The 16,872-nt window shown below is 41.0% G+C and overlaps 1 protein-coding gene across 4 annotated transcripts in view; it reads right to left on the bottom strand.

Moving 5' to 3' along the window:
• Positions 1 to 16,872, bottom strand: part of NR2C1 (nuclear receptor subfamily 2 group C member 1) — a 338,385-nt gene that overhangs the window by 320,125 nt on the left and 1,388 nt on the right. For 3 of the 4 annotated variants that reach the window (XM_069229104.1, XM_069229106.1, XM_069229105.1), the window contains exon 2: positions 1,468 to 1,601. Coding sequence is in view for 2 of the 4 variants with exons in the window: in XM_069229105.1 (XP_069085206.1) it covers positions 1,468 to 1,470 (3 nt within the window). In the remaining 2 variants the exon portion in view is untranslated. Of the gene's footprint in view, positions 1 to 1,467; positions 1,605 to 16,872 lie in introns of those variants that run through there. The other variant, XM_069229107.1, reaches the window with a different exon arrangement.

The raw sequence follows: 16,872 nt of genomic DNA, 5'->3' as shown, positions 1-16,872 counted from the left end.
GGAGACAATGGTACATTTTAGGTGAAAGAACACTGGTGCTGGGGCCTGGTTAGCAGAGTCCCAGTACACTTCTCAGTCAAGTCAGCATCAGTATCAGGCAAAAAGTGGGGGGTAACTGCAACAGGGAGCCATTTCTTTACACTAGGGCACGAGTATCAAAGAAGGTTCCCAAAGGATGTACCTTATATTGTGCCACCCTCCGGGATCCCTCACCTAGCACATGCAGATTGCAACTGCAAGCTGTGTGTCTTGGTGCAGCTCAAAGTGAAAACATGACATGGCACACAGCCTGTGTGCCATGTCCCTTAACACTGCATGCAATACATGTAAGTCACCCCTACACAGCAGGCCTTACAGCCCTATGGCAGGGTGCATTATATTTCACTTGAGAGCAGATATGCCTCCGCTATGTCTTGGTCGATTCTTAGACATAGTGAGTGAAAAGGGAAGCCATTTTAAGTACATGTGCTGGAAACTAGTCACTATGAGTTTCCCAGCTACACAGTAGGTTCAACGAAAAATAGGGCTGTTTGGTATCAAAGTCAGGCTGGACTCCCTGTCTAAACCTGCAGCTTCTTTTCAACTGGACCGATCCCCACTGACTAACATTGGACACTTGATGCTGTACTACACCTCTCCACCCGGCCACCCCAGTGCCGCCCGATTTGACCTATTGGTGTGGTCATGACCCTTGCCCAGTACTTACCTTAAGTGGAGGAGATTGGTCCCATAAGTCGCTGTACTATACCTGAATGCAGTACTTATTTTCCTCTCAATAGGAAAACATTGCAGCTTCAAAAAACTACAAAAAGTGTTGACTTCTCAAAACTGTAAAGATCTTTTTTTGTGTGCAAAATGTACTTACCTGATCGTATTGATTCTGGTGCCTAAATACATATAAAGACACTTGTTATTTTTGTAAATTGGTGTTGATCATCTCATTTACTGACTGTGTTTATTTGCAGATGTCAAACACTCCTCTCTGAGAAGACTAAGGCTGTTCGACCAAACTACCCCAAAAAGAGCACCTAAGGTATGCTAGAGCAAGCCTCTGTCCTTTAATAAGGGAACTCCTGAACCCTTTGCATGATATTTCTCATTTTGATATCTCATATAAGAAGACAGCTTCCTACAGTATCCATCAGAACAAAAATGTAAATTAATTGTACTCCATAAGAAAATATCAGATAGAGAAAAAAAAAAAAATCAAATACATCTGCAGGAGCCTTACTTGCACCACAGGCTCACATAAGACTATATGCCAAGCTTGATATTTTCACAGTTTGTGAGTTCTAGGAGAGCAAGAGTTTAAAAAACAGAACAAAGCTGTTTGAAGGAAATTAACTGGTTTGTGAAATGGTAAAGGATGATAAAGATTTTCAGCTTTTAATGCAGTGAGTAATGTCAGAAGTGGAAAGATGGAAAATAAGAGTAGTCAGTCTTTGTGGCTGTTAGTTATTAACTCACCATAAGCAGCAGCAGAACAGGACTGTCGACCGCCCAGGAAGAAGACGTGGATGGTCACAGTTGGGCTTCATTTTACGAATACATGATGTGCATTTCTTGGTCACAAAACTTATATTGAAATTCTACTTGAATCACTGAAAATAAAAATGTGGCAGCTTAGATTACATAGACATGATTGAGCAGGTGTACAAGCCCATGCAAAGGAGGAAATGTATTTTTTTTTTTACACAATCAAATCAAGGAAACTGATATTAAACATGCATGGACTGCCTGTGCTACTACAATCAGTATAATCAGAAATGCAAAAACTAATGGCATGATGTCTAACATAAAAACAACTCATAAATGATTAATAGTTATTTTTATTTTTATTTTTTAAATCAGTGTATCTCTAAATAAAACAATTAGGGTGAATGTGTATGGTCCCCACATCCAAACCGTCTCAATTGCGGTCATGTGCTCATGTAGTAGTTTGTGTCTTGCACACTCATACCTCCTGTGTCCAAAATTATGTTTTCATTGTGAAGCACCAATTGCCACACATGCATTAATATAGGTGGGGTTAAACAATATGTATATAAATACTGATGGAATCAAGGCCATTGTTTCTTACCCTGTTAATTATTTAATCTCTGTAAAAGCAGGGTAGGGGCAGGAGCACTGCCCTGTAGTCACACACTGTGTAAAAGCAAAATTTGTCAGCCACACTGTTGTAGATTGTTTTGTTAAGTGCTTTCAGTGTCGATATATTTGAGGTATATTTTTGTCTTTAAGCAAAAAAAAAGTCATCCTAAATAGAAACTAGCCCGTTGTTGAATGATAGTCATGGCAGATGTGGACAAACTGTCTCTTATTAGTGTAATTTATCTTATAATTTCTTGGGATACAACACTTTGAGCACAAGGTTTTACCCCCCCACCCCCGCACACACACAAAAGAACTTACTTCAAGGAACCAATGCCGCCTCAGCTTGCTGCTCACCACCCTCCATAGTTGGGTGTTACCATGTAGGATTGCCCCTTTGGTGGCAGCCAAATTGGCAGTCTTTCCTAAGCTGTGTGATCTCATGTGTGCATGCTTTTGGTCTAGAAGCGAGGCTGCTAGGCCGCTAACCCATTGCAATGTACACATGTACTTATGGCCATGTTGTTTAGGACCACAGCTTTTACCCGATCAAAACACACCTGCGTTGTGTTACATCGTCATGGATTGGAGAGGCTTAGGAAATTGCCGATATCTTTCCACTTATTTAGCATCAGCCTCGTTACTGCATATATTCTAAGATGGTAAATCATCAAATAGTAAACAGAAATGTCAATGGACCGCGATGTGTTGTTTTGTCAAATGTTTCTGTCATTAATGGTAAAAACGCATAAAACTAGTTCGGTGTATCTTCCCTCATGGAGTTTGAAACACCTAATTTTGTGAGGCTCGGAACGGGTCTATGGATATTTCCATACATTAAACACTTCCCAGATCTCGTTTCTGCAGTGTGTTTACACATCTCTAATGAATCTATATATATATATATATAAGGTCACAGCAGAATACGGCCAACTCTGTGGGGTATATCTTGTTTACACTAGGGACGAATGTTACCATATTTTAGCGTTGCAGTCGTAACTCCTGTAAGTGCTCTCTGTAGCTCCCATAATGCTGGACTCATATGCAATTGAGATGGTGCAAGGGTATATCATTGTTTAATCTCTTCTCCTGGCTCCTTTTTCTATATATCCATATCTGTTCTCACTTAGAGAGGATGTTCTTGACAACTCTCATGTTATGAGGGTCATTATGTTTGTTTAAGACTGTCCACAGTAAATCAAAAAACGAATGGTTCATCTCTAGGAGGCATGTGGGTAGTTTTGCAATGGTTTTCTTACACTTCACATTGCTGTTATGTTGACCTTCTTTGTTGTCATACCCACATAGAGTAGGTTGCAGGGGTAGCGAAGAATGTACATAACATTCTCATGCAAAGTATGTCTCCTCACAAGGACAACAAAAAACTGCTGATGTGGGTTTAATTTATCCATGGATTCAAAACAAAACCCATCACATGTAACTCTGAGAAAGTTATCTACCTCATTCACTGACCCTGTAACCTACTATATGTAGGTATACTTTTCAAGACTTGATTCTAAATGCTGGCTCTATTTTCACTGGCTCCCACAAATGAGAGGGCAGAGTGAGACCTATAATGGAACTGGGTTGCTGTAGGCTGCTGCATTTAATTCTCTGCTGCAGGTTTGGGCATGGGCCAAAGATAGGTTTGGAGAGTAGGCCTGCCACCTTCCGGGTTGGACGAGTGAGGGCCATTGCCCGCTTTGTTGTGTTGGACTGTCCCAAATGAAACTAAGAGTGACAAGCCTGTCTTCACAAACCATAGGACGGTATGGACTCCAGTGGACTACTCGAGGAGCCTTAAGTCATCAGGTACCAGTAGGGGATGGAGAACCCAAATACCATTAAAAGCGTTTCCCGGCCCCAGAGATCTGTTCACAGAGGTTCCAGGAATCACCCACCAGATTATTCAAATAGGATCTAGGAGCAACCTAACCAGTCCTCAAGTCTCTCAAAGGCAACAAGTATAGCAGTCCAATGCCACATCAGGGCCGCAGGTTCAAGCAAGATCCAATCACAGAGGCACCACGAGTTGCATAGCCAAGCCCAGCCAACATTCCAAGAATGTCATATCTGGCAAAGAGCTGCTCGCTATGGTAAATATAGAGGCTGTCCTACAAGAAGGTTTACTGAAAATAGGTTTCCGCAAATTACAAATGGTTTCTGCAACGTGGTAGCAGGTTCTTTCAGCCCAGTCACACCCTGGGTGCTTATCGTTGGTTGCTAAAAGAGATGGGGCTATAGAGAGCTGTGGATATGGGGATCCGGTGGCCCCCTGCAGGCATGTGGTAGTGATTTGTTTGGAGAGGAACAAAAGAGAATGTGTAAGCTTGCCTCCTGAGGCCAAAGTATTTCAGTAAAAGTAAATTGGCAGCTAGAAGCCTACATGATTGCAAAGGGGTACACAACTGGAAGACCTGGATAAACGTAACTCCTCAGATGGTGGTTTACATTTGCCATTACTTATCTCTGATCAGACCATTTGGCCAGCTGGTTAATTATATTGGAGCCTGTGATAAACTCGGGACTGAGGAGCAGAAAGGTGTGGAATCCTAACCTCCCACTGAAAGAGACAGTAGGTTATTGAAAAACAAGATTTCCAAAGTAAAATATGACCACAACAGTCCACTTCAAAGGTCGAACAAGTACTCAAATTGAGGCATCAAGACCACAGCAAAAAAGGCAAAGGGACTACTTGTAACATAATTTCACCAACAAAGGCCACTCTTAGTCATAAGTATTAATACAGACTGCATCCGTAAGGATTCAAGAGTGATCACACAGGCCCAACTGCTGACGAAACTGGCCTCCTTATCAATATCATTGCCTAATGGAAAAAGACATGCCTCTCTAAAGGGCAACAGAAACAACTAAAAAGATATTCAAAGTAATCCTGGACACAGCATCTGGCAAAGCCCCTGGGTTGTCTTCTGCTGCTACTTTTCTTCATATGAGATCGCAAGCCCCAGGCTGTCACAATCTGGCAATCACATGACATGTCTGGAATTTCTACTGAAGCTGGAAAACACAACATTGTGTTATTTGTGAACCACATGTTACTGATTTTGCTGCAACAGTTAAATCTATGTGCTACAGCTTTATCTGTACAATTTAACACTTCTCAGATTATAAAATCAACAGGGACAACAGCTTCAAAATAAATTTGCTTAGTGACCATCCTTTTGCCATAAGAAACTTACTTAAGGACTCACTATTTATAAGGGTCTCCAAGGACGTTAAATACCTTGGTAAAATAATCAACATGGATCCACACAATATTCTGCAGAATACCATAAACCACTGATGGACTCCATGACAGCCGATTTCCTCTAATGATTGAAATTTCACCTCTTCTGGTGGATCAGACTGTTAAGATGGTTACTACACCCCAGATTCGAATACATCTGTTGCATAATACCTCAAAGGATCCATAGATCTCTTCTTTTACAAGTCACCAAGCTCATCGAAAATGTTGTACTGGGCATTAACAAGACCCGGTTCAGAGGCTAGAAAAGTTATGCTTCGGACTGCCAGCCCCACCACCTCCCATAGCTTTCTTATCACTACTATGAAGACATGGATGAGCCTAGGAGGCTTCTAGTTGAGGAGAATATTTTGGAGAGCAATGGTGGCATAAGACTTCTTTACATCACCAAATGTGTCTCTCTGGACTCTACCAACTCAATTTACACTTTTTTTTTTCAGCCGGTCACTGAGTCCAAAAACGCATTATGGCACAATACAGGCTTCCTAATAGTGGATAACTCGTTCCACTGGACTGCAATATCTGACCTGAGCATTGTCCTCATACAATGTTTGCTGACAGATAGCCTTTTGATCTTCGAAGTGCTACAAAATGGAAATACACTGTGCTGACAGGGTTGCAAACAGCACCCGTCTTTGGTCCTTATGTTATACTTTTTAGATGGACTATTCAACACATCTATCATGCTGTCCTTGTGACACTGCTGGCAGTAACGTCTGGTGAAGACAAACTGAGTAGGAGTGGTTGACCTAATTCCCTTTCATGTGGATGGCACATCTGAAATATAAGGCCCTATGGTGCTTAGTGGGTCTCATTACAAACTACCTCTGCTGGAGCTGTAAGCAACTAGATAGATTCTGCTATAGTTGATATCCATTCTTTGGGATCATGCATAATCGCATATCAAGTAATCTTGTCTACAACATGCCCGCTTCTTCTAAGCTGGCCATACTCTGTAACATCTCAGACATGCCAAACGTGACTCTTCAACGGAGGGGATGGTTTACCACAGCCCTCATGGAAGTCACATTCTGCATCTTCAGAAAGGAGAGCACTGAGTCAGTGCCCACTCTCAATGACTTGATAACAGAAGTGATGCTGATAACATCTCAAACAAGACTGATTTATTGTTTAAAATCTAAGCCACAATCTTTGAGAAAATTTGAGACCACCTGGAATAGGATAGCTGGGTAATGCTTCTACTGCCCCAGACCTTAGCAACCTAGATTGAACTGGCTGAATATTTACTATCCGATACCCATGTTTTTGTGCCCTTTTTGGGTTGAGCGTGCAAGCGCTTCTGACCTGTTGTAAGTATTGTGGGCTTTTAACAACGCCCATGTCGCCCCTACCACTTTTATTCGTTCGTGCGCTTGCCTTTCAAAAAATCCCTTGATGGCGTTGGTAAATGCTTTACGTTTGTCCCGTCTTGGGGCTGTTTCGTTACCGTCTTGCAGACTGACCCTGTTACACAGATTATCACACGATTGTCAATATGTTTTATGTGAGTGAACTACCAGCTTAACTTCTTTATTACACTATGACTATTTCAACACTTTTGATAGGTTTGGGTGACCCTTCTAGTTTATTTCTCTTGGTACTCCTCTGTGGCCGCCTTGTGTCTTTTTTTTGGAAACTGTGTTAGCCAGCCAGCAACTCTCGATAGTAGGGTGGTGAACGTGGTATTCTTTTGGAATTAGCAAGGCATATTTAAATTAGGATGCTAAATGGCAACATTTTCATTTTTGGCTCTAAACAGAGGAAAAAGGTAAGTGGAAGCGTTTTAATTATATGCAGGGCCACTGGAATTATGTGGCAGGAAAAGACCAAATTATGAGGCAGGGATGACCAGTTTATGTGAAGAAAAGTTCAGTTATGAATTTACAACATCAATAGCTCTAAATGAAGCAACTGCGAGACCCATTGCATTGCAAATGCTTGTTTTCTTTTCAGTAGGTCAAGTTGTAATATGCGACTAGGGAACTGATTTTCACTATTGCCCAAGTACCTTGCTTATATTTTTGTTCTTTTTTTATTTTATTTTATTTTACTGCCTGTTCTGAAGTCCTATTTTGCCCTACCCTTGGCATTTGTTTATAGGCATGACCTTTATGTTTTGGTTGTTCTATATGGCAGTGTACCTGCATGACCCAAGGCAGGACACAAGTCTCATCATATCACACCAATCATTTTACCCTACACCGATTCACCTCTTCCTTCATCATTCACTCACCCTATAGTCTTTATGTCTTTGGTTGTTTTTCTTCCCCGGACCCTGATACCTCCCTTTCCTCTTTTTGTTTAAAGGCCGATTTTGACCACAGCACCCCATATATCAAAAAACACAAATAGGATGCACATATACATCAACCCCACAAAGCTCAACATATATAAATGTGCATTGTCCTTTGAAATATTTGTTTTAATATAACAGTAAACAGCAACATAACAGATGTAATCATTACATTTATAACTTCTGCATCATTAAGGATAGTTCATGTTCGGGACAGTAGCTCACCATTATCAGTTTCTAAGCATCGATTTGGGTCGCCTTGGCAGGTTAACATGTGTGTCAGCTCCAAATGTTCCAGGCGTTTGTCCATATGTTGGCCAATGATTCAATTTTGGTTAGTCACCCTGCTCCCTCACTTTCTTCCATGGGCCTCCTAATTTGTCAAATTTCTTCAGGTCCCCCGATATACTGTCTATTCCAATAAAATACCACAGTCCATATTTCGAGCCCACTGGTTCGTAATGGGAGGCCTCTTGCTGCCCCAAGCCAGTATGTCCCTTCTAGTCACAATTAGTTCTATATTACAGAACAGGAGAGCACCTCTGCAACCTCTGCTACCTCCAGATGCCCAAGCATACCATCAGTGCAGATTGTTCGACCGAATCCCCCACTGCCTCCTCTATATGCCCCTGTATGGTCTGCCGAAAGGTCCACAGCCTTGGATACTCCCACAGGGTCTAACCATTTGTAATATTCCTGACCACCTACCCCTCCCTCCAATGTGGCTCAGTCTTGAGTCCGGGGACACCACTAGTGTTCGATACCTCCTCTGGGACCTAGGGGTGCCTCGCACAGGGATCCAGAGATATACCTCAGAGGAGACACCAGTCCACCAAAGCTATAAGAATTGTGATCCCATCATAAATATGCGAAAGTAATAGCGATTACACAGAATTCAAAAGGGGGAATAGCTTGCTTAACTTTGCTTAAAAAAAATCAGAAGTGGAATGAAACAGTATGGGAACTTTTTGCCCTGTGAGATTGAAAGAAGATAAAGGAATCACTAAAACCCCAAGAATCTTGCCACTGGGAACTTTGTTATTGTAAATACTACACAAAGTTGATGGTACATGTTATGACTGCACTGGTAAATGAGTAGAGGAGCAAAACTGACGAAATTCCGACTTGCTTGGATTAACTAAGGTGAATTAGTCCTTGATGAGCAAGTCACAGTTACCAGAAAGTTGGAATCAGTGCATAGATCATCCTCTTTTTTTTTTAGCTGGGCTAAATGGCAATAATTCAAATCCATGTTAATCAAAATAGCGTCATGAAAGAAATAGCTTTAGAAGTCTTACATTTAAGAAGTTAGGAACTAGTCCAGTGGCTGGAAATACTTTCCAAACAAAGGGCCAAGCAAGAAGCTGCAAATTTCACAGCAGACTTCTCAGTCTGGAAGTAATGAAAAGCTACCTTTGGATCTTAGACAAGACCAGAGAGGACTAGACACAAACTATTTTTGAAACAGGAAAGGCTGAGCAATTACTTTTGACCAGCAAACAGCCAACAAAAACCACACCTGAACTGTGGTGTTCATCCACTACAGAATTCAGCATTCTCACAGAAGCACGGAGATATTCACCAGCTTGAAAATTGGTGCACTACTTTCATCTACAACACTTTTCGTCTTTGACTTTCATAACCTACTATTTGGACTTATGAATGAAAGGGTCTAAGCAAACACAACCATCGTCTGAGCAAGGTGAACCTATTAGACACCTAAATAACCCAACATGACATCCTAACTGTAATAAGTCATTTCTGCCAGAGGCTGCAGTATTCAAAGAATCCATGGCAATGTCACAATGCAAATGTTTTCAAAAATCTTTTCTCATGCCACAGAGCAAAAAGCATTAGGTGCAGGATCACTTTAAGCAACAGGGGAGCAGAACTTTATGAAATGGCCAATGGGTTAAATGCTTCCAAAAACAACCTGTCGTGTAAACAAAACAAAAACAAAAAAGCACAATCCAGTTGTCCCATGTGGAGCCCTGGGGACAACAGCAATCTCATTAGATTCTAGCTCAGATAAAACTCTCTCTGGTTATGCCAGGGCTCATATTAGGTCGTGGTTTTGATTCTACCAGGTCTCTTATCATACACCTTTCTGATTACATTAAACTCTGAACACACTCTATTGATCTCAAATCAATGAATATTTTCAGGTTCTGCATATGCTAAGGCTCTATTTGAACTGTGTTTTGGTTAGCAGTCGGATCACGGTAGGGCTCGGAATAAGAAGGTACTTTCATTATAGCAGAGTTCAGTATATAGCATTGCTCTCTTTCTTACTTTTGTTTCTGATTTGGTGTATTGTGAATTGTTTTCAACTTGCACACCACTGACTAGGTTGCACACTGAGGATCAAGAAGACTGCCCCCAGCCTGACAGTCTCCACTTGAGAACACTACATAATATTTGGGCAGACTACTTCATTTCACTGTGCCACAGTTCTCATCTTTTACGTAACTATGAGCACACACTAATTGCTATACCTCAATTACATGACATTTACATTCTACCACTACATATACTCTGGAAAGTCTTTTTAGAGTCAAAAGACCTTGGGCTTCCATGAAAATAAATTTGGCTTACACTCACAAAAGTTGGTTTTCACTCATTAAAGGGTCCACTAGATGAAGAGTTTTGTAAGAACAAATCCACTCAGAGAGGCTGGAAGTAGGCAGAAGTGGTCATTGCACAAATGTTCATGCTTAAGAGTATTACCCAGATTTTCCCTGGTTCTTTCCCACCCTGTGGAGAAGGTTGGAAATTTAATCCCAACAAGGGAAGAAGTTAAAAATAAAAAAAAAGAAGATTTTGCCACGGTAGGAAGAGAGTTTCTCCACGTGGGACCATATTTTGCCTGCGTAAATTTTTTTTTACAAAAAAGTAATAAAAGTTTTTACAACTGAATTTGGAATTAGTCTGCAATAAATGAGCAAATATATGCATAAATAAATGCTCATGCGAGAATTAAATTCACAAAGGTCTGTTAGGAGTATGTCTGGACACTGAACCTGCAGCAGGTGTCAAAGCCTTCTTCTGTGAACGCATACAAGTCATAAATGTACATTAATGCAACGTCATAGACCTGCAGGTACACTTGTGAAACTTCTAGAATAAGGCTCATATAAATTTTCAACAGCCCATACTGATGTTACACTGAATATCAGTTATTTTATTTATTTATTTTACATATTGTCATGCAGCAAACATGTTTAATATTAGATGAAACATCGGAGTAAAATGCCCTTAAAGTTGTCCTTAAAAACCCTCCTTGTAGCTTGCCTTCTCCCACCTTCCATGTTGCTTCGGCCCCACCCGGCCTCCATACTGCTTCTCCATCCAATTGTGCTTCTCCCCTCCTAAGCTACCTTTTTTCCCATTTTAGTTTGCCGATTTAACTCAGGTCAGCAACGGAATGGGGAAAAAATCTGCATCATTTTGAAGTCGTGGGCACGCTTCATTTGTCCCAAATAGTGTCCGGTTGCATCCTAAGGTTTTTTTTTTCTTAAAGCCATGCTGCACAGCACTGGGGATACAGTGCACCATGGCAAAAACCATTAGCAAATCCAACGAGACCCAAAGATACCTTTTTGCTTAACCAATGCTGGTTTCCAATTAGCAAATAGGTTTCGGCACATTTTAATTTTAGAGCAAACAAAATGCCCAACAGTTTAGCAAAACTGTCTGCAACTTTTGTCCGTTCTTTTTTAAGCTACAAATATTTTTGGATACATTGTTTCCTACAATATAATTTCAGCTGTCTCGTTTCCTTTATTCTTAATCTACTGGTATATAATAAAGGATCATACCAAAGGCTTTGTAAATAGCCACAAATTGTTAACTTTTACAAACATATGTGCATATTTTTAAAAAGGAACTACTGTCACTAACACACGCCGAGCTTACAAACTCACTGTATTTCTTACAGCATTCACCTCAACAGTAACGTTTTTTTGTTAATGAACCATATGGATGCATAACTTCCCTTAACAACAAAATCCTCTTTCCCACAAGCATACTCTAGCAGAGGCAGCTGTCTTTGGGGACAACCAAGTGCCATGTCATTTGTGCACCTTATTAGGAGCATGAAGTGATTTACAAAAAAAAAAAAAAAAAAATACCCACAAAGTTTGCAACCATCCCAAACACCACTTTGTGTGTGGCCAGTGGGCCGTGTGTTAATGTATGTTTTCTTTAGTTGAGTTCCACACATGGTTGTGCTGTATGACCTTCTTCGATATTGGTGTGCATGTTGGCTAAAGCTAAGCATTTTCCTAAGGTGGTGCCCATGTCGGCTGGGTCTATGGGATGGAGGAAGGAAAAAGACAAGTAGTGAGGTTTGGATCTAGCGTTGTCCCAAACCCATATGCACAGAATCACCAGGGACTCATGTATCAAATGGTTTCCTATACAGGGAGTGCAGAATTATTAGGCAAATGAGTATTTTGACCACATCATCCTCTTTATGCATGTTGTCTTACTCCAAGCTGTATAGGCTCGAAAGCCTACTACCAATTAAGCATATTAGGTGATGTGCATCTCTGTAATGAGAAGGGGTGTGGTCTAATGACATCAACACCCTATATCAGGTGTGCATAATTATTAGGCAACTTCCTTTCCTTTGGCAAAATGGGTCAAAAGAAGGACTTGACAGGCTCAGAAAAGTCAAAAATAGTGAGATATCTTGCAGAGGGATGCAGCACTCTTAAAATTGCAAAGCTTCTGAAGCGTGATCATCGAACAATCAAGCGTTTCATTCAAAATAGTCAACAGGGTCGCAAGAAGCGTGTGGAAAAACCAAGGCGCAAAATAACTGCCCATGAACTGAGAAAAGTCAAGCGTGCAGCTGCCACGATGCCACTTGCCACCAGTTTGGCCATATTTCAGAGCTGCAACATCACTGGAGTGCCCAAAAGCACAAGGTGTGCAATACTCAGAGACATGGCCAAGGTAAGAAAGGCTGAAAGACGACCACCACTGAACAAGACACACAAGCTGAAACGTCAAGACTGGGCCAAGAAATATCTCAAGACTGATTTTTCTAAGGTTTTATGGACTGATGAAATGAGAGTGAGTCTTGATGGGCCAGATGGATGGGCCCGTGGCTGAATTGGTAAAGGGCAGAGAGCTCCAGTCCGACTCAGACGCCAGCAAGGTGGAGGTGGAGTACTGGTTTGGGCTGGTATCATCAAAGATGAGCTTGTGGGGCCTTTTCGGGTTGAGGATGGAGTCAAGCTCAACTCCCAGTCCTACTGCCAGTTCCTGGAAGACACCTTCTTCAAGCAGTGGTACAGGAAGAAGTCTGCATCCTTCAAGAAAAACATGATTTTCATGCAGGACAATGCTCCATCACACGCGTCCAAGTACTCCACAGCGTGGCTGGCAAGAAAGGATATAAAAGAAGGAAATCTAATGACATGGCCTCCTTGTTCACCTGATCTGAACCCCATTGAGAACCTGTGGTCCATCATCAAATGTGAGATTTACAAGGAGGGAAAACAGTACACCTCTCTGAACAGTGTCTGGGAGGCTGTGGTTGCTGCTGCACGCAATGTTGATGGTGAACAGATCAAAACACTGACAGAATCCATGGATGGCAGGCTTTTGAGTGTCCTTGCAAAGAAAGGTGGCTATATTGGTCACTGATTTGTTTTTGTTTTGTTTTTGAATGTCAGAAATGTATATTTGTGAATGTTGAGATGTTATATTGGTTCCACTGGTAATGATAAATAATTGAAATGGGTATATATTTTTTTTTGTTAAGTTGCCTAATAATTATGCACAGTGATAGTCACCTGCACACACAGATATCCCCCTAACATAGCTAAAACTAAAAACAAACTAAAAACTACTTCCAAAAATATTCAGTTTTGATATTAATGAGTTTTTTGGGTTCATTGAGAACATGGTTGTTGTTCAATAATAAAATTAATCCTCAAAAATACAACTTGCCTAATAATTCTGCACTCCCTGTAGTAAAAGAAAAAGGCAGGGTGTGCAGTTTAGTAGGATGACTGCCCAACATGTTATTTCATCATTGGTGGTCATAGCTTGCCAGTGAGACCTTCCCAACAAGAGTTTTTTTATGTGCATATTTGGGTGTGCACACGCAGTGTATCCTTTGATCTGCAGTACTCATGATTCCTACATTAGAGCTTATGCAGACAGGAGGCGGCTGTGTGCTAGCAGCAGATGGACCATGTGATCTGTGTTCCACGTGTCTCTGTGATTTACTCTGCAGTAGTTTCCCCCCAGAACTGGGTGCTTGGTGACCTAATAGAGTACCAATGAGAAGTTGGCTTTATGCTTAGCCTTTAGGGTTGTGTCAGACCACTCAGCAGCTGAGGGGATGAGACCGGACTATGGCTCATTGGTTAAGATTTGGGAGCAATTGATGGGGGTTTGGCATGCGTAAACTGTGAGGATGTGCAATGCATGGGCAAGGCTGATGTGTAGATAGAAGGGGGTCTGCTGGTCACTGGAGGCACTGTTATTTTTCTGTGACAGTATGAGTTTCTCTCTATCCTGCTGGTGTGACCAACATGTAGCTACGTTGGTGTCTGCGGTAGGGGTGTGTAGACTCCTGTTAGTAAATATTTTAGGCAATAATTGCATGCTTGGAGCTACTGAGTGAAGCCGTTGTCCTAGACAGGCTGCAGATGGGTAAGGCGGCTTGTTATGTAGAGCACCAAAAGTGTTGATGTCATCATTGCGCAAAGCTCCAGAGGGGAGTGCAAATTAAAGACAGTGTGATCAGCTTATTTGGAGAAGTGGAAAAATGTAGAGTTCTACCACTTGTAGAAAGAAACACTTTCCACCATTGTACATCCTCTCAAACATAAGTCATGTGAACAGGAGGCAAAGGCCTGCTCCTGAAGACCAAATGAGGCAATATTTTGGTCAACAATTCTTTAAATAACACTTAGCAGTTGCCATGATATTGCTTTGCATGGTTTGTGACGCAGGTGGCAGTAAATGTGGATTAGTGCTACATGAGGATCCAATGTTTTTTCTAAAGGACAAACAAGAGGCATCTGCTGGAATAAAGGCCCAGCAGCCGCCTACTGTCTGCCTTTTGGACCCCATGAAATCTAGTGCCGATAGTCAGGTGCTAAAACTAGGCAGACGTGCATTAAGAACGATTCAAAAAATGTTTCAATTTGATCCTAAGCCATTGTTTCAGACAATGGTGCCAGGTTTAAGCTGTATTCACTATAGAAATGTGATGCTCATCTAAAAATGCTATACCTAAAAGTGTTCTGTGTCTTTTCGGCGGTGTAAGTCTGTTCCCCTCTGTTTTGAAGGATGCTCTGAAAGTGCCCCCACCTTATAGCTGTGGGGCTGCAGTGCACTTTGTTTTACTAGGTTTACTCACACAAGTGCCGGTATGAGAAATTGCTGATTGCTTAACTGTCATGGAAATTAATCTGCTGTTGGGTCATCTGAGGATGGTGGCAGTAATACGTAAGAAACAGTTGCAGAGAAACGCCAGTATAACCAATGCTTCTAATAAAATAAAAGTTGCTACAAAAAAAAAATGGCAAAACAATTTTCGATATATTGCGACTTGCTAAGAAAGCAGCTTAACAAAATGGTGTCTGTGAAAGATTTTCTTCAGTTTTGGTAAAGAAGAGGAAGGTCTGTTATTTAACATGCATTATCGAAAATCTTAAAGAAAGCCACACACCTGGTTACCATCATGCCTATATTATATAGCTAGTATGCTAACTCTTATTATTGTGCTCTTATTGAACAGTCACAGAGGGAAGAGTAAGGGGATATTGTGTGACAGTGACAGAGTCCCAGGAGTGGGGATGACCGCTAAGGTGTTGTGAGAGTGGGGCGACAGAACAGAGGAGAAGACCACAGAACAGATACAGGGGTGGATCTGAAAGAACAGACACAGAGGGAAACGACCAGACATAACAGACACGGACTGGTGTGGAATAAGAACAATGAAAAAGAAATACATTAACCAGCCTTTAAAAATTAGCTGTGGAGACTGCAAAGTGAGTACCAACCGATTTCTATTTAGTGGTACAACTATTGCTTTCCTCTTATTACTTTTTTTTATTTCATTTTTATCTTCTACTGCTTACAATTTTTAATTTTGCAATTATTGGTTCCTTTAATAAACAGATATTCTGGAGCTTCGAGTTGCAAAGATTTAATAGAGTACGAACATGATAACCCCAAAGTAAAAAGTGGTATAAATTTAGGTCAGTACCCTCCCATCCGCCTAAAAAAAAAAAATGTCTCAAAAGGTTACAGATTATTTTGAAAGAAAAGACACGGCATCATAATTGCATATGGAGGGTAAACTTATGTAATTAACCAGACAAGGCCGCCATTAAGGATCAAACTAAAATCCTAGCAAACGTCTTTCTTCCTATTCTTCACTCGTACTTTATTGCCACAATGGGTGCTTAGGAACAGATCCAAAGCACTGGCTACCCCACATAATAAACAATGGTAATAAATGGCCTGGTTACCTACTGGTAGTCTTCATTACCCTTAGTCAATCTCGTCCCCATCACTGTGATCACTGATGAAGAGGTCCAGCTCATTAGTAATGAAAGGGACGAGAGACGGTGGGGAATAGCGTACTGCAGTCTTCACATATATCTTTATATATATATATATATATATATATATATATATATATAAATAGTTAACAGGTATCTGTGTAAAATAGTGCTAAACTGTCATTGAGAGAATTTTATTCTGGGGGGGGGGGGGGGGGGGCCGAGAGGTATGTAATAAATATCACCAATACCCCAAGATGGCAACATCATGATTACATAAGTTACTCATTGCAGCTATTTAATACTGCATGTTTATTCAAGCGAATTTAGCACAGAAATTATGCCCGCCCCCACACCCCCCTTAAGCATGGATTTCGAAGTAATCCCCTTGCTCGTAGAAAAAGCAGATTAATTTGTTACAAATGTGCCGAGAGAGATATTCCTTATGAATGGTTTGACCTGGCTTGGCATCACCACTGTTGGGAAATCTATTTGGAATAATCCAAAATGCTATAAAAAAATATGGCTGATCATCTCATTCATCTGACTACTAGGTAGACTGCGTGACAGCCTCCAGTGCCTCACTAGACCCCCAAAAATCATTCAATTTCAAGTTGGTCAAATTCTTGTTTGAGCTTGTGGAGATGATGAATTCTAGTCTGAGATGGTTCGGTATTTCTTTTACCATA

This window comes from Pleurodeles waltl, chromosome 4_1 (assembly GCF_031143425.1).
Source record: "Pleurodeles waltl isolate 20211129_DDA chromosome 4_1, aPleWal1.hap1.20221129, whole genome shotgun sequence".
Lineage (NCBI taxonomy): Eukaryota > Metazoa > Chordata > Amphibia > Caudata > Salamandridae > Pleurodeles > Pleurodeles waltl.
This window is presented reverse-complemented; position numbering and strand designations above follow the sequence as displayed.